The 23770-nt window shown below is 34.5% G+C and overlaps 1 protein-coding gene across 3 annotated transcripts in view; it reads left to right on the top strand.

Moving 5' to 3' along the window:
• Positions 1 to 23770, top strand: part of SLC30A6 (solute carrier family 30 member 6) — a 31909-nt gene that overhangs the window by 5615 nt on the left and 2524 nt on the right. The window contains exons 3-13 of one of the 3 annotated variants that reach the window (XM_033124723.1): positions 4900 to 4984; positions 5915 to 5957; positions 7134 to 7199; positions 11320 to 11400; positions 11862 to 11897; positions 12624 to 12718; positions 14904 to 14952; positions 15516 to 15635; positions 18556 to 18658; positions 19584 to 19631; positions 20632 to 20700. In XM_033124723.1, the coding sequence (XP_032980614.1) occupies positions 4900 to 4984; positions 5915 to 5957; positions 7134 to 7199; positions 11320 to 11400; positions 11862 to 11897; positions 12624 to 12718; positions 14904 to 14952; positions 15516 to 15635; positions 18556 to 18658; positions 19584 to 19631; positions 20632 to 20700 (795 nt within the window). Of the gene's footprint in view, positions 1 to 4899; positions 4985 to 5914; positions 5958 to 7133; positions 7200 to 11319; positions 11401 to 11861; positions 11898 to 12623; positions 12719 to 12817; positions 12906 to 13290; positions 13456 to 14903; positions 14953 to 15515; positions 15636 to 18555; positions 18659 to 19583; positions 19632 to 20631; positions 20701 to 23770 lie in introns of those variants that run through there. The other 2 variants (XM_033124725.1, XM_033124724.1) reach the window with 2 other exon arrangements.

Raw genomic sequence — 23770 nt, 5'->3', positions numbered from 1 at the left:
AGGACTTTATTGGGGAACAGTGTGTACTTCCAGGCCTTTTTTCCAAGTCAAGTTATTGTCCTTTCAGTCTTAGTTGTGGAGGGCGCAGCTCAGCTCCAGGTCCAGTTGCAGGGGGCACAGCCCACCATCCCTTGCGGGAGTCGAACCGGCAAACTTGTGGTTGAGAGGACGCGCTCCAACCAACTGAGCCATTCGGGAGCTCAGCGGCAGCTCAGCTCAAGGTGCCGTGTTCAATCTTAGTTGCAGGGGGTGGAGCCCACCATCCCTTGCGGGACTCGAGGAATTGAACTGGCAACCTTGTGGTTGAGAGCCCACTGGCCCATGTGGGAATCGAACCGGCAGCCTTCAGAGTTAGGAGCATGGAGCTCTAACCACCTGAGCCACCGGGCCAGGCCCCCCCCCCAAAAAAAGGTAGTTTTTAAGGCAAATAGAAATCATTCTCGATCCCACCACACCATCTTCATTTTTTTATGTTGGGTAAGTAATTTTTTACTGTAAAATTACAGTAGTTTGACATACATTTGTTTTGCTTGGAAGGAAGCTAGGCTTCAGTTAGTTTTTATTCTAATTTCTAAAGAGTTGTAAAGAAAAATTGTTTTGTGACTGCCTTATGTTATTAATTTTTTAAAAAAGAAAGGGATGTAGTCTGAAGCCATGTTTTCTCATTTTTAATATAAGGCAGGAAAAATGTGATTTGAGATTGTAAATGAAAAGATATAATTGGTACCCTTTTGGTTACCAATGTTGACTTTCTAGTTATTGTTCTGTTTTCATTGCTCTCATTATTGTCTAAATTATAAGTTCCCTGGGGGCAGTGATTATGTCTGTTTTGCTCATTTTTTATAAAAGAAAATAAACACCCAATAAATATTTGATGAATTTTAAATAAACTTAGCTTCAATGGAACATAATAAGCAGTGCTAATGGTATTGGCCATGTATTGTGATACTAGACTGGAGACTTCTTTGTTCTTTACCACGATATCCTGTTTCTAAAACCTTGGAATATAGTTAGAACTCAATAATTCTAGTATTTGGAAATGTTATCATGTCCTGAATGTTAAACTCAAGAGCCAATTGTAGGGACTTCATCTGGTTTTTGTGTATCTAGTCCATTTAGGATGATCTCTTGAGAACAGATAGATACAGCTCTATGATATTGATGGAAAGCAACTGTATTACAGAAGTAAATAGGAAATTCGTTAATAGTGTACATTACTCAGGCACAGTATACTGCAGAATATGTAGTAGGAATGAAACTGATGTAGAAATCCAGAATTATTCAGATAATCTCAATCATAATTTAAATTTTAAGAGCTATATCTGGTTCATTTTTTCACTAGTACTGTGCTAGTTCTTGGTGATTTCATATTTCATGTGGAAGATCCTTGTAACTCTCAGTTCCTTACTTCGTCACCAGAAGTAATCTTGTCCTCCATCCCTCCCAGCCATCCACTCCTATGATCAAACCATAGACCTTATCATTTATAATAACTGTATCTTCCCATTCTCTCATTTTCAGGCATTTCACTCATTAGTCACCATCTCTTGTCTTTCCAGTTCACTCCTATTACCCCAATTCCAATAATTCTTCAATTTTTCTAGGACTTCTAATCCATTGACTTTGCCACATTTTCACTATTTTTTACCTCTCTTATCCCCATTTGCTTTCTTATCCAGTTTAGATGCTGTGGTCCATTATTACCATTTTCTTGCATGTGCCTTCAGCTCTTTTGTGCCTCCCTTCCATTTGTTATACTTCCTATCATACTTCCTTGGCAAATCTTAACCTCATTAAGGTCACTTTCACTCTGTACCTGCACCCAAGCAACTAAATGTAGCCTGAGGAAAAACAAAACCATGCTGACTGGTCTCACTTTAAATTCATGATTACCATTAGTGCTGCCCTACTATATCTTCTTATTATAGTTCATTCAGTTTCCCACTTTCCTAAACAACTGTTTCATACCATTTCCTCAGACTTCCAAAACTTCATTCATTGTCACTTTAACCTGTTGATCTTGCTTCCTGTTTCACTAAGGAAAAGAAGTAATCAGAAGAAAATTTCCACATTCTATCATCAGCACATCTACTAACACTCTGCCTTCTTTCCTGTTTCTATGAATGAACTGTCTGGTCTGCTATATAAGACCAATCTTTCCATTGGTTGTCTACTTAGGAACAATATTCCTATAATTTTTCCTTCTGTGTCTTGCATCAGTGGTCCTTTTTTCATCATTCTCTTTCTTGCATCATTCTTGCATGCCATATATTCCACTCTCAGCTACCAATCCATTTCTCTGCTTCTTTTTATAGCAAAACTATTTAAAAGAATTGTCTTCACTCTCTTTATTCACTTTATCTTCTCCCTTTCTCTATTAAACACATACCAGTCTGGCTCTAGTTTCCATTAATCCACAGAAACAGTTTTTACAAGGTAAAATAACCTGTGTGTTGTCAAAATCAATAGTCATCTCCATTTCCATTTCCCTTCTTACTTGACCTCCAATAGCATTTGACAAAAATTGATCACTTCCTCCTGAAAGCACTTTTTTCCTTTTGACTCTGAAACACCACTCTTGCTTTTCTTCCTATTTACTTGGCCATCATTTTTTAATCTCCTTTGTCACTTTCCTCTATGTGATCTCTACGTTTTGGACTTCCCATGGCTTAGAGTTCCAGCTTCTCTTCTTTATGTTCATTTCATCTAGGTGACATTTTCACTACCACATGCTGATCACCGTATATTTATATCTCAATCCCTAACTTCTCCCCTACCTCCAGATTCTGATATATAATGGCCCTCTCATCATTTCCACTTGGATGTCTACCAGGCATCTCAAATTTAATATGATCAAACCTTAACTTTGATTTCCTATTACTTTCTCACTAAGTGGCCACTCTATTCTTCCAAATGCTCAGACCAGAAACCTTGGAGCTATTCGACCCCTCGCTTCCCCTTACATCTCAGGTCCATTTTGTAAATCTTGCTAGTTCTATCTTCAATATAATACCCAGATTCTGAATCTCCTAATACCTTCTTACCACCTACAAAGCTACCATCATTTCTCACATGCATTAGTGCAATAACATTCTAAATAGTCTTCCTACTTCCATCCTTGCCCCTGGGCGGTGTATTATACATAGAGAAACCAGAATGATCTTTTAAAAATGAAAGCTAAGTCAGTTTCCATTTGGAATAAATCCCAATTCTTTTCCTGGCATACAAGACATTACTTGATTGATGTAGCCCCAGACTCCCTCTCACCTGTCTTGACTTGCTGACCTTAGCCAGGTACTCTTCTATCAGGGCATTTGCACCGTGGTTCGCATTGTCTCTTCCAGATATTTGCATGCTTAGCACCTTTGTCTCTTTCAGATATCTGGTCACACGTCACCTTACCAAAGAGGTCTTTTCTGACCATCCTATCTAGAAGAGCACCTCTTCCATATCTCCCATTACTGTGTTCTTACTTTATTTTTTCTTCTTGGCACTTATCACCACCTGACCTTTTGTATTTGCTTATTGTCTATCACCCTACCTGGATTAGAAGATCTGTGTTTTGTTCACTACTGTATCTCTAATGCCCAGAATAGTGTGTCTGTTACAAAACAGACACTGAAATATGTGTTGATTTAGCAGTAGAGCTGCAGAGAGCATCATTTTCAAGTTACCTGTCTTATCCTCCTTTCCTGACTATGCTTGAATCCCTGTACTGACTAGACCCCATGTCCACTCATTTCATTAATGTCCTCACTAGTATTAAAGTCCCTGTCCCATTACCTTGTCATATCAGCTCTTAAGTCTCAAACACCCCTACCTCACCTGCATCTCTGGTTTTGCTCCTGGGTGTAGAGGAAGTTCCAAATAGTGTCTACCATAAATTCATGCTGGTAATTCTTGTTCTCCTCTTTGATGCTTTAATAGTATACTCACCACAACAGCTATTCTGCAGATTTTCCTCTGGATTTAAGTTTCCAGTCCTACTTTACCATATCCCTTAATTTTGGAAAATGGCCTTGCTTCTTGTTTTCTATAACGCTACTTCACAGTCACTTCTTTCTATCTCACAATTTTTCTATCCCTTCAGTCACATTTTTATCCTCACCTTTCTCAGAGGTGGTGCTGTTCCTTTCTAAATTATACCTTCCATCTGCGGTCCAAAACCATCTTATACCGCGTTTGACCTTTGCAATTTTAGCTGTTTAACTATAACACTTCCAAATAACTGCCTTTTCACTAATTTTTGTCACCTCTGCTTTCAAACAAACTAGGTCCTCCTTTGTAGGGAGTGGAGCAGAACAAAAATTTTAAAAAATTCTTGATGTCTTCTTTCTTTATTTTTAGAATGCCCTTCCTCTAACTAAATCCTAGCAATTTTTCCAGGTGTATCTCAGGTCTTCCCTCTTCTATGAACTTCTAAACTATAGAAGTCCTTTCCCGCTGTTCTGGTCCTGTTTCATACAATTTATTTGATAAATAATCAAGTACTGCCTTCTGTGGGCTAACTTTATTTTGATATAATTTCAAACTTACAGAAAAGTTACAAGATTAGTATAAGGAACTCCTTTATGCCCTTTACTCGAATCCACCAATTTCTTACATTTTGCCCCATTTGCTTTATCATTGTTTCTATGTACATATTTATAGAAACAAAACGATATTTGAGTTTATGTGTTAGAGTTTATTTTCTTTTGAATAATTTCCCATCTAGAATTATTCTTTTAGAAACAAGTTGGTTGATGATAATTTTCGTAAATTTAGAAAATGTGAACTGACTTTTTTGAAGGAAGTTGTGCTTATTCCTTTGAATATCAAAAATATGAATTCGATTAATTTGAATAGACGCAGTGAAGTTTATCAGCAATATGCAAATTAAAATTATTTCCTTTTTCACAGTCCTGGAAGATACTGCTTTTTGGTGCAATAAACTTAACATGTACTGGCTTCCTGCTTATGTGGTGCAGTTCTACTAACAGTATAGGTATGTTGCCATTCTTACTTTCTGGAATTAATTATTAGTTTCACTGTTATTTTTCTGATTTAAAATAAAGATATATCTTCCTTTACACAGAATATATTATTCTGAAATATAACTCAAAAGATTTAAATGAGAGAATCTATTTGAAAAGTGCTTTGTAAACTATAAAGCTTGGTTCAGTTGTTAAGCATTATCTTTTTAAATGAGCTTTTTTTTTTTTAAGAAAAACACTTTAAATCTTTTTCAAAAACTGAGATTCCTTTTTTTAAAAACTTTTATTTATTTTAACTGTGTTTTTCCAGGACTCATCAGCTCCAAGTCAGGTAGTTGTTTCAATCTAGTTGTGGCTGGACACAGCTCACAGTGGCCCATGTGGGGATCAAACCAGCAACCTTGTTGTTAAGAGCACCGCGCTCTGACCAACTGAGCTAATGGACTGCCCCCTGGGATTCCTTTTTAATGTGCTAGATTAGTACTTCAATTTATGGCATTTTTAAATAGGATTTTGAGACTTACAAGGGCAATCTGTGATATATTTATTGTCTTGACCTCTTATATTTTTATGTACCATTATTTTCATCCTGCTATTCAAAGAATACATTTAAAATAGTACTCAAATGACAGAAGAAGGCAAAAAAATACGGTCACCGGTCTTTTGAGCATATATTGCTTTATTTTTCCTGATGGAAAAATCAGGTTCTAAAGTAAGGTTTTGGACTAACCAACTTTGGCTACATATACTAATCAAATTTACTGGATAATTAATTGCCAGCGTATGAGGTTAATCAGTGAGTCAGTTTTTTTGTTTGTTTGTTTTGTTTTTTTGGAATGGACGCTCCTGGTATGAACAATTTCAGTGATTTGCTATATTTTCTAACAATGGATTGAGTAACTTTTTTTTTTCAGTAACATTTTAATCAATGTGTTTTACAGCTTTAACTGCCTATACTTACCTGACCATTTTTGACCTGTTTAGGTAAGTTTTTTAAAATCTCCTAATGTTTTGTTTTTTGTTTTTTTTTAATGATAAAATGAACTTCAACTTTTAATGTACATACAGAATATTACATTACCATATGCGAACTGATCAAATAATTTTTACAAACTGAATACAAAAAATCTACTAATGTTTTAAAGCTAATAAAGAATTTGTTGCACTAAATTTATGGGGTTTTTTTGCTTAAAGAAAAGTAATCTGCGAAGTAAGTAAAATTATCAACATAGAACATATAATACAAACAATAAATTAATAGATATAGTGAAGGAAAATATCCCATTTACATAGCAACAGAAAAGAGAATACCTAGCATTAATTAGGTCAGCTGCTCCAGGTGCCTACCTGTGTGGGAGTCAGCTGTGGCCAGAGAACAGGGTCATATAACAACATACCAATTCCCACTTTAACTGTATACATAGGAAAAAACTGAAGGGCATTAATAGCTGAGAAGTGAGGAACTGTGAGCTAGGGAGACAACCTGTTGGCTCCCTGCTTCATAGGCCTTTCATATTTCCACATAAGGATTGCAAAATGCTTAGACCTTGGTATCTTCAAGCTCCATGCCATAGGAGGATGTTATAAGGATGTCTTTTCATTAATTATGTAACTAAATCTACTTTATTGGTCTAAAACAATCTGAACTGAATTACCGGAATTTCATATGTAGTAAGATGTTTTAGAGTGAATCTCCACTATACTTTGAAAAATGAATATAGTTTTATCCAATCCAGAATGTTGTCACAGTGTTATTAATATTTAGTTTAACTTTTAATGAAGATTAAATAAAGTTTATCAAAGTTAAAATGTATATGCCTAGAATGAAATATATTATCATAATTATTGTGTCATTTTTTTGCATGTTCAGTTATAGAAATCATTTAGGGTGGATTACTTACTGAGTAGATAAAGTATGAGTTTAGGTTCTATTTAACTGACTTAGTGATGTGTCATAATTTATTTCAGTTTCTCCACATGTTAAAACTCACATATTACGATGCTCATTGTGAATAGATTATAAATTACTACATAACTTATTAAATTAGTGTAAGTACTGATAACTTTCAGCAACTTAGGAATTCTGAAAACTTAATTTCTTTCTGCATGTTCTCTTCTAGCAATAGTTCTAATGCTAAATTTATTTTTCATTTTACTTAGTTTAATGACATGTTTAATAAGTTACTGGATAATGATGAGGAAACCTAGCCCTGTCTATTCATTTGGGTAAGTTCAAATTATTTTCTGCTAACTTGTTACTATTAAAATAGTTATATTAGGCAGTAATGAGCTAGGTAGAGTATTTCTAGAAAACAAATGCTGCCTACTTAGTGGAATGATGATCAAATAATGAAAGTTGATAGCAAAGGCTCTTCCAAGAGGATTCTAGATAAGAAACATCAATGTTTAAATTTAAGACATGTTAAAATAAAATGTTCTTTTAATATGACGTTAGGCTCTTTTCTGTTTTATATAACAAATATTAACATAAAATGTTCAAATTAAAGTAAGACTGGATGTTTTGATAGCAATGGACTAACAAAGAATTTGATATTTCTGTTTCTATAGTTTTAGAAATTACTGAAATGTGGAAGATAATTTTTTATATTAGAGGTTTTTAAAATACATACTAGAAAAATATGAGTTGCTTTCAAATTTAAGGAAACAACTTGAAGAAGAATTTTACTTTGGTAAAGAAACTCTTGGACCAAATTTATCCTTCTTCTTTACCATGCCATTCATTGGGATTATATTCTTTGAACAAATCCGGTTGGGTTTTTTATATGTTTGTTTGTTTGTTTTTAACAATGGAACAAGTAAACATAAAATGTTAATGCAAAATGAAGATACAAGGATCACTGAAATTTGATAGGGTGGGACTGTTACTATGATAATCATTTGTAAGGTATAGATATCTGTATAGGGAAATCTTGCCTCTGAGTCAAGGCTTTTGGTTGTCAAGTGACAGAAATCCACCTCAAACTAGCTTGGGGGGAAAAATGGGGTCTTTGGTACTTTATGTAACCAAAATACAGAAAAACTAAGGTAACTGGCATAAAAACTAGAAGTCTCAGGATTGCTGTCATTCTCTTACTGCTCAGGCTTGCTTTTCTCTGCATTTCAGTTTCAGTTTCTCAGACCACTTTACCATCCTGCAATGATGAGTAGGAGATAACAAAGTTAACTCCTAGTCAGACCTTAGCTCGTACCTTCTTACCTTCATCCTAGAGAGGAAAGGACTCTTTTCCAGCTCTAGTTCAGAAAAGTATAAGAAAGAACTGTTGATTAGTCCATGTTGGAACAGATTAGTCTTTGAATAAGTTACTATGGCCAGGAGACAAGGTCAAGTAAGGACGTGACAGCTTCCATTTTGGCCCACTTGCTTAGAGTGAACAGGAAAATAGGAAGAATTGAACAATTAAATTAATCATTGAAATATAATTGCAATCAATCATATAGCTTGAAATATCTATATTTAGTAACCCCAAAATCCATTTTTGCAGCTCTGAGATCTCTCATTTCAGACTACCTTTTTGATACTTCACAGAGGTGTCTAGTTGGTATCTGAAGCTTAAGCTAGAATTCTTGTTTTCTTCCCCAAAAACCTGTTTCTCTGCACTTTTTCCCGTCTCAGTAAATACACCACCACTCAGTTGCTCAAGCAAAAAATCCTAGATGTTATCTTTGATTATTCTCTCTACCCACATTTAGGCATCAGCAAGTTATGTCAAGGTAATCTAAAAATATATCCAGAATGTGCTCCCACCCCCATTTCTATCTACACTACTACCATCCAAATCAAGCTACCTTCATTTCTTGCCTTAATCAAGGGCCATCATCCTGCTTGCTCCCCATGTTTCTGCTTTTCCCCATTATAGCTCATTTTTCCATAAATCAGCCGGAGTGTTTTCCTTTTTAAACCCGCATCGTGCTGTCACTCTTCTTAAAACCATCTATAATTTCCCATCAGACTTGGAATAAAATCCTGACTCCGTTCCCTAATTTACAAAGCCCTTATATGTGCTGGACCCTGCCTACTTCTCTTACATCCTCATGCCTTCTGTACCACACTTTCTTTCTGTAATTTGAACACAGCTAACTCATTCCTGCCGTAGGGACTTTGTACAAGTTTTTCTCTCTGCTTGAAATGCTCTTCACCTGATCTTTGCAAGATGAGCTCCATCTTATTCCAGTCTTAAGATTACTGGGTGCTAATGTCATTCATTATGTGACTAGGCCCAATCTAAAACAGATTCTAAAATAAATCACCTAGTTAGCTTCTTGTCACATTAGACTAGTGTAATTTTATCAATAGAACTTACCAGAACTTATAATTTATTATTTCCTCTGCCCCTTTAAAATATAAGTTTCATGGTAGCAGAGACCATATCTTGTTCTGTATTATATCTTTGTGTATGTTTGCTTCTATATAGCTGTTCAATTGATATAACATTATTTTAAAAAATCCATTCTTTTTCTACTGCTTTTATGGGCAACCTTTTTCGTAAATCAGGTGACTATGTATGTGTGGGTCTGTTTCTGGGTTCTCTTTTCTGTTCAATTTATTTGTCTGTCTTAGGTTAGTACAGGCATACCTCATTTTATTGTGCTTCACCTTATTGTGCTCCACAGATTTTTTTTTACATAAATTGAAGTCAAGACACTCCACCAGCAAAAAGATTACGACTTTATTGTGATACTCTCTTTATTGTAGTGGTCAGGTACCAAACCCGCAATATTACCGAAGTATGCCTGTACTGGACTATGTTAATTACTATAGTTTTGAAACAAATCTCAATATCTGGTAGTCTAAAGCCTTGTTCTTCAGATAGTCTTTGCTTTCCTTCATCTTTTGCATTTCCATATATACTTTAATATCAGCTTATCAATTTTCACAAATAACTGCTGCATTCACATAGTTCATACTTTTATACCCCACTTTTTTCACTCATCTTTCCATGTCAAATACCTTCTGTTATATTTTTAATAATGCATAATGTTCTATTGTTAATTCCAACACTTTTCCTTTATAAACAGCAATGGAATGAGCATCCTTAATTATTTTATTATCTTTTCTGAAGATAATTATTTCTTTGAGAAATTTTAAGCATTCATACTTACCACAAGTATTGAATGTCATTAAGCTATGTGTTGTGGGAAAAACTAAAACAAGTAAGACAGCAGCTCCTGACATCCAGCTGATAGTTTAGGGATTATAAGACATGCTCATAGTAACTGCAATTATATATATAAGTGAGAGGCAGTATTGTAAGTGATTAAAATTATGAAATCTGTAACCAGAATACTCAAGTTCCAAATCCTGGCTTCTCTACTTGCTACGTAGCTCTGACTCTAAACAGTTAACTTTTCCTCTGTGTGTTTCTAGTTCCTTATGTTTTTTTGTTTTCTTTAAGTGGATAACGTAACCCTCAGTGAGGGGTCGAGAGATTTAGATGTGGTAAAAAGAGGTCTGACAATTAAGTTCTTGAACTTGTTGCAGTGATGTTGCTAACCTCTTTTGATATCAGAGGGATTATTCGTTACGAATTTGTACCAACTGGACAAACACTTAACCAATTTTACTGTTTGGAAGTGCTGAAAAGGCTGCGTGAAAAAGTTAGACGACCTGAACTTTTCGCCAACAATTCATGCCTCGTGCATCACGACAACGTAGCAGCTCACACAGCACTGTCTGTGAGGGAGTTTTTAGCCAATAAACAAATAACTGTATTGGAACACCCTCCCTACTCACCTGATCTGGCCCCCAGTGACTTCTCTCTTTACCCGAAGATAAAGGAAACATTGAAAGGAAGACATTTTTATGACATTCAGGACATCAAGTGTAATATGACAATAGCTCTGATGGCCATTCCAGAAAATAGTTCCAAAATTGCTTTGAAGGGTGGACTAGGCGCTGGCATTGATGCATAGCTTCCCAAGGGGAGTACTTCGAAGGTGACCGTAGTGATATTCAGCAATGAGGTATGTAGCACTTTTTCTAGGATGTGTTTACAAACTTAATTGTCTGACCTCATATGTTTAGCACTTTGACTAATACAAGATGAGTCAATTAAGTGTTAGTTGTTAATTAGACAATGGTTATTCTAGATAAATAAGAGCCATAAGTGGGTCTGGGGAATATATGTTGTACAAATAGGCAATCTTTTTAATCTGTGATTTTCAGTTTATTATTCTAGAAACTCTGTAGTCTGGTCTAACAGTGTTTGGCTTATAGTAGGCACATATGTAGATCGAGTGAGTGAATAAATGAATGTAAATGTCTTCTAGAGGTACTGGTTTGTGAATTGAAAGAATTATGCTGATTGAATTAATTTTCTGATTTCAGGTTTGAAAGATTAGAAGTCCTGGCTGTATTTGCCTCCACAGTCTTGGCACAGTTGGGTGCTCTCTTTATATTAAAAGAAAGGTACCTTTGTATATGATACTACTGTCATTCTAAATTCCACCTGTGCCACCTTTGGAAACATAAAGAATCCAGTGAGACACTCATCTGGTTTGAAGGGTGTTAAAATGAGCAGTGATAGAGTTTTAATAGTATAATTTATTTATATCTCAGACTTTTCTCCCTTGTTGAGGCTACTAAATCTGATGATAGATAGGTGTGAATGAAAGAAAGGGATTCAGTCAGATTATGTTGTAATGCTTAGTACAACCCCTTAAAACAGATTTGGTAGAGAAAGATTGACATTACATATTGGGGATAATTTGTGAGTCTCATTGCCTCATCACTGCTACTAATCAGCAGTTGGTTATCATATTTTTAAATGTTGTGAATTTACTGAGTTAAAGCTTTAATAAAGCTTTTTAATGAAGCTTTTTAATTGTATAATTTATAGGACTTACATAATAATACATTATTTCTTTCAGTGCAGAACGCTTTTTGGAGCAGCCTGAGATACACACGTAAGATTTTGTTTTTGGCATAACATATAATTTGCTATTAAGTTTAATTCCCAAGTTAATTGGTATTTTATAAATAACGATTACTTTGGCCAATATCAGAGTTCAGAGTGTGGCAGCATACATTTCACTGATATTTCACAAAATCCCCAAATCTCAAGACTCCCTCTCTCCACCCTTAAGTGTTCCCAAACCCTTATACTACAGAGGAAGACCTCTCTATCCTGGCTTCAGGTCCCTCATTGTTTTCCAGATCCAGGTCAACTCACTAAGCCAGCCCCATCTGTTCTTCTATAATTTAAAATTTGATTTTCAGAATCTTTTAGTAGCACCTATGGAAAAGATGAATTGTTACTGTCTACCACATAGTTGCCAACTATATGGACTTGTGCTGTTTTGGGCCAGCTTAATTTAGGGCAGTCTCACCTGTGCTGTGTACTGTAAACCAAGTACCATTGGCATTCATACAAATTTATAACAGCAGTTACCTGTAAGAAGATAGTGTTAATGCTAAGAGTCTTTTTTTTGTCCTGTGTAAGATGGAGCAACAATCGACAGGACATGGGTTATAGCACTAGAAACCAAGTTCAGATTCTGGCCCTGCTAATACCAAACCATAGAAGCAGACTACTCTGCCTTCCCATCTTTTAGTTTCTTTACATGCTGAAATTATATACTGCTATTACCAAGAAAAAAATAATGGTGAATATTATTGTGTTTTTTTTTTAGGGGAAGATTGTTAGTTGGTACTTTTGTGGCTCTCTCTTTCAACCTGTTTACAATGCTTTCTATTCGAAATAAACCTTTTGCTTATGTCTCTGAAGGTATGTTTTTTATTTATCATTAATAAAAAATTCAATTAATCTCTCATAAAAATAAGTTTTATTTCTTTCATTGTCTCATAAATCAACGAGAAAGTATACTCTGAAGAGAAGAGAGAACTACCCCAAAAGTTCTTAAGTCTTCTATAATCAGAGAATTATAAAACCAAATAACATTACTTAAAAACAGGTAAGACTGACATATTAATTTAAATGTGATGAAAAATTACATTTACCAAGTAACATGAATGATATTTTAGATGTATAACCTACCTACAAAAAGTCTATTGCAAGCATTTTAGGAGCATCAAGATACTTAGAATATAGTTGATAGGCTCATTGCAAATAATTGAATTCTGTTAACTAAATAAGTTCCCAGGAACTACTCTTTGGCAATTGTGGGTGGGCATATATTTGAAAGTAGCAAAACTTTTTTTCTTTTGAAATAATTGTTTTATTTTCAAGTCTTTTACAAATTCAGACTTTTTTTTTTATTACTTCAGTGGTATAAATTATTGGCATTTTTCATTAATTTTAATCTTTTGGAATCCCACTAACCTCCAGACGGTTAACCACTGATTGATGAAGAAGTGAGATAAAAACAAAAATGGACTGTGTGCACAGACCTACATTTTGAAGCAGAGATAGGTGAGGGTCTTTTTAGGTCTCATTGACTTGAACAGCAGTGCAATTAAGAGAAGAAAGCTTTCTGACATGCCCATTCAAGTTTAAATGACTTGGTGAGTGTTGTGAAATATAAGTTGTATTTATATGAGAGAGTTTAAGAATTTACTGTGTGAACTCGAAAATTAAATATTTATGATGACCAGAATTATTTTGAAAAAACTTTATAAGTTATTAAAGTAGTATGTTGGCAACTCCAGAAATTTTAAAAAGATGCAAAGGTTTAGAAACAACATCTCTGTAAAGATCAGGATACAAGAAGAAAATACTGATAATCTCACAACCCAGAGATAACATCTGTAAACCTTTCTATGTTACCCCTTTCAATTTTATATGCACTTAGGTATATCCTTACATACTTAGTACAGTTTTCTGTATTTTTTTTCAATCAATACTGTCTTGAGTATTGCCTCATTGAATACTCTGAAAAAAATGTTTTTTGAATGCTTGCATAATATTCTGTCACATGAATGTTTTTAAACATTAGTCTATTTTTACACATTTCCAACTTTTCCTTTTACGAATAATGCTCTAATCAGCTGCTTTGTATTTCATGTGTGCATTTCTCATTCTTCTCTAGGATAAATTCCCAGAGAATAAATTATAAACGGGTTAAATATACAATATTTTTAAAGGCTTTGATATATATTGCCAAATTTATTTTCAGAAAGGTTACCTAGTTTGTTTTTCATCAGCTGGAAATGAAAGTTCCCCAAAACATCAAGATTTGTGACATCAGTTGAAATTTGAGTAGAAAGTAATATTGAGAGCTTGTGGTCTGCTGGCATTGTGCTAAATAATTTACATAAAATAATCCACTTAAGTTCTTTCTATAACCATATAAGGTAAATAATTTTATTATCCCCATTTTACACCGAAGCACTAAGAGATCAAGTCACTTGCCCCAGGCCACACATCTAGTTAAGGGCAGAGGTGGAATTTGAAGGCAGGTATTATGGCATCAGAGGCTGCTCTTAACTGCTCTATTATGCTGCTTTCATGTAAAACGTGCTAGTCTTATTTATGTCATACTACACATAAAAAAATGAATGGATAAAGTAGACCCTGGGACAAATATAAGAGGATGCTTGAGCCTGGAGGCCACTTGTCCAGGAACAGTAACTGACAGGTGTCTTTGGATGTAGCCAGGTCTCTACCTGGCCTTTGAGTGCTGCAGGAATTAATAATTGGTATACCTATAACCCATTCTCAGCATACTGGTTAGGAAACTCTGCTTTACAGTAGAAAGGGCCTTTAAAACATCAAATTAACATAACAATGACATATATAAGTTCACTAATTCCTCATGTCAACTGTATATTGTAGTTGCTTTTGATTTAGTATCTTAAAAGCATAAAAGAAGAAAAAGTTCTGTAATTAAGAAGTAATATGTCCTTTTGTAATGTATGGATCATTACCAAACTTATTTTTAAAATTAAAGAAATCAAGTATTTCTGATAGTTTATTCTTCTGTGTAGATAATATAAGTATTTTCTCCTTAAAGCTGCTAGTACGAGTTGGCTTCAAGAGCATGTTGCAGATCTTAGTCGAAGGTAAGATGTTATGAGATTTCATAATATATGGGATTTTTTCTTTTCTTTTAAGGTGCAGAGATCTACAGCCTTTTTTTTTTTTTTTTAACTTTTATTTATTTTTAAGTGTGTTTTTCCAGGACCCGTCAGCTCTAAGTCAAGTAGTTGTTTCAATTGTCAAGTAGTTGTTTTCAGTCTAGTTGTGGAGGGTGTAGCTCACAGTGGCCCACGTGGGGATTGAACCAGCAACCATGTTGTTAAGAGCACCGTGCTCTAACCAACTGAGCTGACTGGCCAGCCCAAAATACGAGATTTTTTAAGGATGCACAAGAAATGCATCGATCATGGGAACTTCCATGATTAATTGCTGAGGTTAATACGTGACTCTCACAGATAAGATTCTTCCTTTACTTTTTAATTGATGATACAGAAGAGACCTTTATGAGTGAGAGAGCTTTGATCCCAAATCCTTTTTGCTTTCTTTAAAAGACAAATGATATTAAAATACAAGTCGTTTACAAGACTTTCATCAGTATTACATGAGTTCTGCTAATGAATACTCTTTTTGTTTGTTTTTCTCATAGCTTATGTGGAATTATTCCAGGACTTAGCAGTATCTTCCTTCCCCGAATGAATCCATTTGTTTTGATTGATCTTGCTGGAGCATTTGCTCTTTGTATTACATACATGCTAATTGAAATTAAGTAAGTATTTGTTATTTTTGTGAAGTGTGTTTCGAATCCTGGGCCTGATTTTTAAGGGCATTGACAGGAAGATAGGGTTAAGCTTATAGCATGTTTGCTTTTGACCTGTGTAACTTTGGTCATGTCTTGTCCTCAAGTGTCTTCATCTGAAAAAGAAAGGGTTGTATTCAATAAATATTTTTCACCACAATCAATAATGCCGAATTAATTCCCTACTGCTTACCTGATGAGTGAAACTGAGAAGAGGACAGACAGTAAAAGAGAAATAAGCAACAGCTTGCTATCACTGAGAGAAGAGAAGAGGAAGTAGGTGTGAAGTAATTTAAAAAAAGCAAGCCTTTTAGGAAATAGACTTTACAGCTGCTGTAAGCTTAACACTTATGGTATATGATTCTTTGACTCCCTACCCTTTAAATGTTCGTGTATACTAGATTTTGTCCTTAGTTTTCTTTTTCCTGGGAGATCACATACAATTATTCATTTTTATTTACTACCTCTGTGTGTTTCCCAAACCTTTATTTCTAGCCCAGATCTATATTGAATTCCAAAAGGTATTATCTAACTTTTATCCATGCCTGCCTCAATTGAACCTATTTTCCCCTATCTCCAAAACTGTTTTTTCTTGTATATCTTGTCTCAGTGAATGCTACCACCATCTATTCCATTGCATTCTTTTTAAAAATTGTGTTAAAACATACATAACATTAAATTTACCATTTTAACTATGTTTAAGCATACAGTTCAATGGCATTAAGTACATTCACATTGTTGTACAACCATCATCACCCTTATTCAACTTCAGACCTTTTTCATCTTCCCTAACTAAAACTCTATGTTGTTTCCACCTTTTGTCTATTGTGAATAGTGCTGCTATGACCATGGGTGTACAAATATCTGTTAGAGTCTCTGCTTTCAATTCTTGTTGGTATGTGCCCAGAAGTAGAATTACTGGATCATATGATAGATAATTCAATTTTTGACTTAAACTCAAAAAATTAAACATTCTTTAATACCTACTTCTCCCTCCTCCCCCCCACCACCTCTTCCAAGCCAATTCTAATTGGTCACCTAGTCTTGTGGGTTTTTGTTTTTTTTTTCAATTTAGTCACCATGCTGTACGTCCCCAGAACTTAATGTGCCTTGTAACTGGAAGTTTGAACCTTTGCATCTTTACCCATTTCCCCCACCCCCACCCACTCCCTGTATCAGGCATGAGTTCTCTATTTCTTATGAGTTTAATTTTTTAAGATTCCACATATAAGCGAGATCATACAGTATTTATCTTTCTCTGACTTCTTTCCCTTAACATAATGCTCTCAGGGTTCATCCATGTTGTCTCAAATGGCAGGGGCAGGATTTTCTTCTTTTCTTTTTTTTTTTAAATTTTAAGTGTGTTTTTCCAGGACCCATCAGCTCCAAGTCAAGTAGTCGTTTCAATGTAGTTGTGGAGGGCACGGCTCACACTGGCCCGTGTGGGGATCGAACCAGCAACACCTGGTGTTACGAGCTCTAACCAACTGAGCTAACTGGCCGCCCCCTCCTTCTTTGTTTATGGCTGAATATTCCTCTGTGTGTATGTGTATGTGTGCGCACGTACACACGTGTACACATATATGCCAAATTTTCTTTATTCTTTCATCTGTCAATGAACACTTAGGTTGTTTCCATGTTTTGGCTATTGTAAACAATAGTCTTGTCGCCTAAATATTTTTCTTTTTAATATTTATGTATCTGTTCCCTCCTTCCCATTCCCAGTGCTGCTAGCCAAATTGAAGCCTTTATCATCATTTCCTTGGCTGAATTAGAATAGTCTTCTGGTCTTCCAATTTTCATTCTGACACATCTCTAGTTATACTCTATTTTGCTGCTGATGTAACCAAAATTGCAAGTCTGCACATAATATTTTCCTGTTTCAAAATCCTCCCCTTTGCATATTTTAAAAAATTGCAAGTTGTTAGCACGAAAAAGCCCCTATTAACCTTGCTAGCCATCCATCTGCCTATATTAACTGTTTTTAGTTTCATTGCTGCATCAGGATTTTCATGTCCTTGAACATGCTGCTTTCACTGTCTGCAATGTCTTCTATCACCTCACTCCTCTAACGGGTCAGCTCAAATGTCACTTTATATGTGGCCTTTCTGGATTGTCTCTACCCCAGTAGGCTTGTCACTCACTCACATTGCGCATTCATGATACCCTGTAGGCCTTTTCCTTTGCACCCAAAGTGCCTTATTATGTTTTCCACAGTGTATCTCTTGTTATTTTAAAGGCATGAATTGTGTCTTAACTCATGTTTCTATTCCCAACAAATGGGGAAAAGTTAAAATGTGTGCTTGTAACCGTTGCATTCTGGTCTGCCTTGTTAATAGAACAGTTTGAACTACTGTAGAGATGGTGCACTTCACTCACAATATTGCTATAACAAATTTCTGGAGGATCTCACGTTGTGAAATTCCTGGGGAATTTTGAAAAAATTTAACAGTAATTACTGCAAAGTTATTGTTTATAGGAAAATTGATAGAATCACTGATGAAGTCCATTAGTGTCTGTGTATCAGAAATTACTAGTTGAAGGTTTTTTTATTTGTCACAGCAAATGAATATATATGAAATCTTTCTATATATATTCTTTCTGTATTTATCAAGTAGACTGAAAATATATAGTGGGGAAATGCTCACTTTTTTTCTTTCATCATCTCTCTTCACACTGATTAACATATTTACTGGTTATTTTCCACTAAACTTTGGCGAGAAAGGATTCTGAAAGCTTTTTGTTTTCCTTTAAGATGCTCCCATTGCCAGTAGTGGCCAATTGTGATAAAACAGTTCTTTTGCTTTAGGTAATTAACAGTAGGTAGATTGAATTGTAAGGAGCTGAGGGAGGCATACATTTAACATTTAAAATTGTTTTTTCCTTTTAGTAATTATTTTGCTGTAGACACTGCCTCTGCCATAGCCATTGCTCTGATGACGTTTGGCACCATGTATCCCATGAGTGTGTACAGTGGGAAAGTGTTACTCCAGGTAAGGATCTTCTTTCAATGTACATGCTTAATATTAGCTGTGTTCTTCTACCAGATTATACAATTGTGTGTGTTCTTCTACCAGATTGCAAAACTTTTAGCTATTGGAGGGCCATATTAGAAATGAAACCAAATAATCTCTGAAATTTGTGTAGTGAGAACAGATGAAATTATATGCCCATAAATCAGACACATATTATATGCCCATAAGTTAGACATAAATTAGACACACAATATGAGACAAAAATCATAAATATTTTTTGCCTCTAATAATGTTTTAGGTGAAAAACGTTACTTTAAAAAAATATTTAAGGTACATATTTTCCCCTAATAAATGTGCTTTGGCTATTGTATAATCTGATTATGATTGTTGTTTTTTTCTTGTCATTGGATCAGTGACACTTTTAAATTTCAAACTTAAAAATGACAAATTATTATTTATTGAAGCAATGGGAACACCTATAGACAAGCACCTGAATCGAGAGGTAGTTTCCCAGGGCTGGGTGTGTCTGTAAGAACTGCTTTTCCTTCTGTCTTTCCCTCATGCCTTCTCTTAAACTTATGGGTGGTATATCCATTTTCAGGAGCAGTAATAACAATAAGATAATAGTGTATAGTGCTTTGCCATATATAAAATGTTAATTTCTTAAATATTTTTTGTTGCTTGGTTGGTTCTTTAAAGCTTAATTGGTTCTAGAGATAGCAGCTTCTTTGTGAGATAAAAACTGAACATGATCTGATTCCTAATGTTGTCCCACTAGGGGAGCCCAGTGAATCTTCTCTTCCCTAAATCATGATAGGGCACATGTCAAACAAAGCGAAGGTTGGTATGAAACCCAATTTTTTAAAATTTCAGGAGCACTGTTGCAAAAATCTTTTATTATCTCCTTAGCTTCATATTTTATTTTATTTTACTTTTTCCTCAGACAACACCACCCCATGTTATTGGTCAGCTGGACAAACTTATCAGAGAGGTAAGATGGAATAGTAAATAAAATCATTTTAATTTATAACTAGAAAATGAAAAAGTGGATACAAATAATTCTTTATTCAACCCTATCTGGGCTTTTATTTTAGGGGACTTTGTATTCTTAATACATTAGGAGACATAGCATAATGACAAAAGTAGAAACATTTGAGGAATTGCTCAGCCTGGAAGCCCAGTTCACTTAAAATAAACATGGATGGTAATCATCTAAAGACCACCCGATTACCACCCATATAAATGCTGTGATTTTTATGATTCTGTATTCAAACCTAGGGTTTTGATTAAGTCAAGGCCCACTTTTACGTGTTGATTTCTTCACCACCTAACATCTTGATCTGTGAGTTTAGATTTTGTGTTGTTGTAAATTTCTACTTGTTAACTGATGGAGTATGATAATTGAATTATTTGTATGTTGGGAGTATTTTAAAGTCTTGGTTGTCAGTATCACAAAGGCTACTTTTACCAATATAGGTGGCTATTTGTCTCAGCTAGTGGAGCAAGTGCCACTGTACCAATGGGCCACAAACTATCTATTTGGACTTGGAATTTCATTTTGGCCCACATCCAAGTAACATCTTTTCTTGTGCAGAAATGTGTTACTAGGAAATGTGTCTCCTTGTTTCAGAGGAAGAAATGATTGAGAAGAAAAAAAAATCTGATACGACAAGTGTTGGATATAAATATATGCTATATTGATAAAATGAAAAGAACCATGCACTGTTGAACAAGGTGGCAGTGGGGAGAGAGGAGACCTGGTTTTAGAAGGATTGGTGCAGAGAAGAAACCAGGAAAAGTAAGGCCCGGCTCAGTACTGAACAGGCAGAAATGGTATCTTGAGTGAGTGGTCTGAGACTTCTCTTGGCTAATGAGTACCCTCATACAGGGTTTGGCCATGTCATTTCTAGGCTCAGAGCAAGTCCATAGTATGTTTGAACTCTGTTGGGTATGTCAAATACAAACAACCCTATTTCAATGTTTTTGATCAGGTATCTACCTTGGATGGAGTTTTGGAAGTCCGAAATGAGCATTTTTGGACCCTAGGTTTTGGCTCATTGGTATGTTTTCTACATGTTACTTTAGTTATAATTTAAAGCATAGTATATAATTTTCAAAACTGAAAAAAATACTTCTTTAAAATTTTTATAAAGCCTTTGATTCCCAATTCTGCTGAATAGAGTCTAAAATGTAAGTGGAATTAGTAATCTAATTGAGATTGTTTTACTTTTTTTTCTTTCAAACCAAATGATCTTAATATTAAACTGTACAGAGACAAATTCATAGTCACACATTTCTAAATATGAAAATGTTGCAAAAGAAAAAAGTACAATTATTTTCTTTTTAATTGCAGTTCTAATTTTGGAGATTTTGCTGAATATGTTAAAGAGATAATAACATAGGTTGCTTCCGCATAAAATTCCATGTTTCCTAATCCAATTTGGACCTCTTTACCAGAGAGACTTTATTATATATAACATGGCTTCATTCCTGTATCAGGAATGATGAGAAAAATACAGAAAAGTACCCAGAAAAAAATTAAATCACCATAATCCTATCATGTAGAGAAAACTGCCATTGATATTTTGGTTTTTATACTTACACATTTACTCTCTTTAGAAAATGAGATCATACTGTTTTATAATTGCTCTTAATTCAACATACCATGAACAGTTTTTCATGTTACTAAATATTACTCTTCTGATTTTTAAAACAACAAATAAGATTTGATTTTTCTAACATAACACAAGTTCCAGAAGTAGGCAGATTAGGACTGATCCAACAGCTCAATCATATTATCCGTTTTGCCGTCTTTAGTTTGGATTTATGCTCTTTGGGTGGAAAATGGCTGTCTCATCTCTATCTTCCCCTTTCTAGTCATTCAGGATATCTAAAATTCATTCTCTAGTAAATTCTTCAGGAAGAACCCTTGGGAACATCATTCCCTAAATTATTGAATACTGAAAACAGTTGTGGACATTATACTTGAAAATTATTTTGGCTGGATATAAAATCCTGAGCACATATTTCTGTTTCTTTGTTTCTTAAATATATTACTCTGTTTACCTCTGGCATAAGGCATTGCTGAAATAAAGCCTGATGACACATAATCTGGTTTTGTTTTTTTCCCCCCTTTATACGTGACTTGATCTTATGCCTGGATGCCCAAAAGTTTTATTTTTTTTAAAGTCTGTTAATTTTACTAGACTGTCTTGATGTTGGTCATTCTGAGTCAATTGCAGGCATGCATATACTCTTTCAATAATATTATTTCAAAAACAATTTTTTTTAATTTTCAGGAAAGCTTTCTTGAATTATAGTTTTTAATATTCTGTTCTCTTGCTTTGATTACCTTCTTTGGGAACTTCTATTATAATCATGTGGATCTTTGCCTTTTCTTCATATTTGTTATTTTCTTTCAATTCCTTGTTATCTGCAATTCTTTTTGATTTTTAAAACTTTCCTTTTCACCTTTTATCTCTATTACAGTATACTTGTATATTTATTTGTTTTTGTATTCTTTCTAGTTTAGTCTTCATTTCTGAAGTAGTTTTTTCCTTGTGTTTCTATCACCTCATTTCTGAGGTTTTCTGATTTTGATTTATATTATTCTTGTTTCTTGTCTTTTGGCTTGTTTTGATAAAGTGGGATATAGTTCTCATCAGTTTTGTAGGTAAATCTTGCTGGTGATTTTTAATCTGTTCTGTATTCCCTTTTTTTCTTGTAATAACTTTGTATGGGACTTGGATTCAGTCCTTTTCTCTTGCTCCTTTTTATGTGAAATTAGTTTTCCTAAACTTGAAAATAAGGAATGGTTTAGGGCAGTGTGTCAATTCATGGCTCTAGAGTTCCCTCATGTGATAAATCTGTGAAGTGAAAGGTTTTTTCTCTCCTGGCTCTTTTCCTCTCCTATTTGTATCTGAACTCTGCTTTGGGGTTTTTAGGTCAGTCAGATGCCCTATTGCTTCTTCCTCCACAGATGCTGATATCTTGCGGGTCTTATGGCTTGTATTTGAGATGTCCTAGGAGTACCATGTTAGCTATTTTTTCTTGTATGTTGTTCATAGGTTTTTGGGTTTGCTGTCTTAGTTTCTGTTTTTATGGAGATATTTGGAGCATTTCAAAAAAGTGCCACCACTGCTGCTGTCTTCCAAGAACCTCAACATCATTTTTAATGGCTGAAGAGTTTTCCATTATATGAATATGCCATAATTTATGTAATTATTCGTTTATTGGACAAGTTGTTTTCTATTTTTCTTATATAAACAGGGCTGAGATGAACATTTTTGTGAAATAATCTTTGCATGTACTCGTGATTATTCCTTAAGATTAACTTTTAGAAGGTGGTTTTGTGAGTCAAAGGATAGTCCACTTTTTATGGCTTTTGATGCCAACTGCCAAATCACTTTCCAAATATGGTCATACCAATTTATATTCCCCTAGTAATATAGTTCATTTTTAATCATTCTTTTAATTCAGTAAGTTAGGTGTTTATTTAGCTTGGTGACTTTTAACCACAAAGAATACAATCGTCTCAGCTAACAACCAGCTAACAACCATACCAATGTAGTACCTAAGTTGAAGGAGATTAATAAAACAAGATTTTGAACTGCCAAAAATAGTTGTCACAAAGCCATAGATTATTGCAAATACCATAATCGTAGCAGAAGCAGACTCTGTTTAAGCTCATACTTAGAAATAGTTTTCACTTACTTTAATTACTTTGATTTCCAAACAGACTGAAAGAAGATACAGTATCTTTTATAGTTTTGTATAGTGGCACCTGTGAGATAGTAGTGGCAAACAAAAGAGAAATTAAAGATGACTTGATTTGTAGACATTGCTTGACTTTCCTAAAAGTAATAAACTAGAAGTCAAATTCAAGCAATATAGATATTTTCTCTGTCTCATGATTGACAATAACTCTTATTACTGCTCAAGTCATAGTTTCAGACACATTGTCACTAAACCAACTGGCCAATTTATGTGCAGTTTATGCTTTGTTATAAGTTTTTCTTTTTTGAAAATCTGAGTTTATCTAGAAGTCAAGATGGAATATCTGTTGGATATTTTATTTATTAGATATATATTTTAAGTTTTTAGTATACAAATAGTACCCAGTTGGTTGAA

The sequence above is a fragment of the Rhinolophus ferrumequinum genome, chromosome 13 (genome assembly GCF_004115265.2).
Source record: "Rhinolophus ferrumequinum isolate MPI-CBG mRhiFer1 chromosome 13, mRhiFer1_v1.p, whole genome shotgun sequence".
Lineage (NCBI taxonomy): Eukaryota > Metazoa > Chordata > Mammalia > Chiroptera > Rhinolophidae > Rhinolophus > Rhinolophus ferrumequinum.
This window is presented reverse-complemented; position numbering and strand designations above follow the sequence as displayed.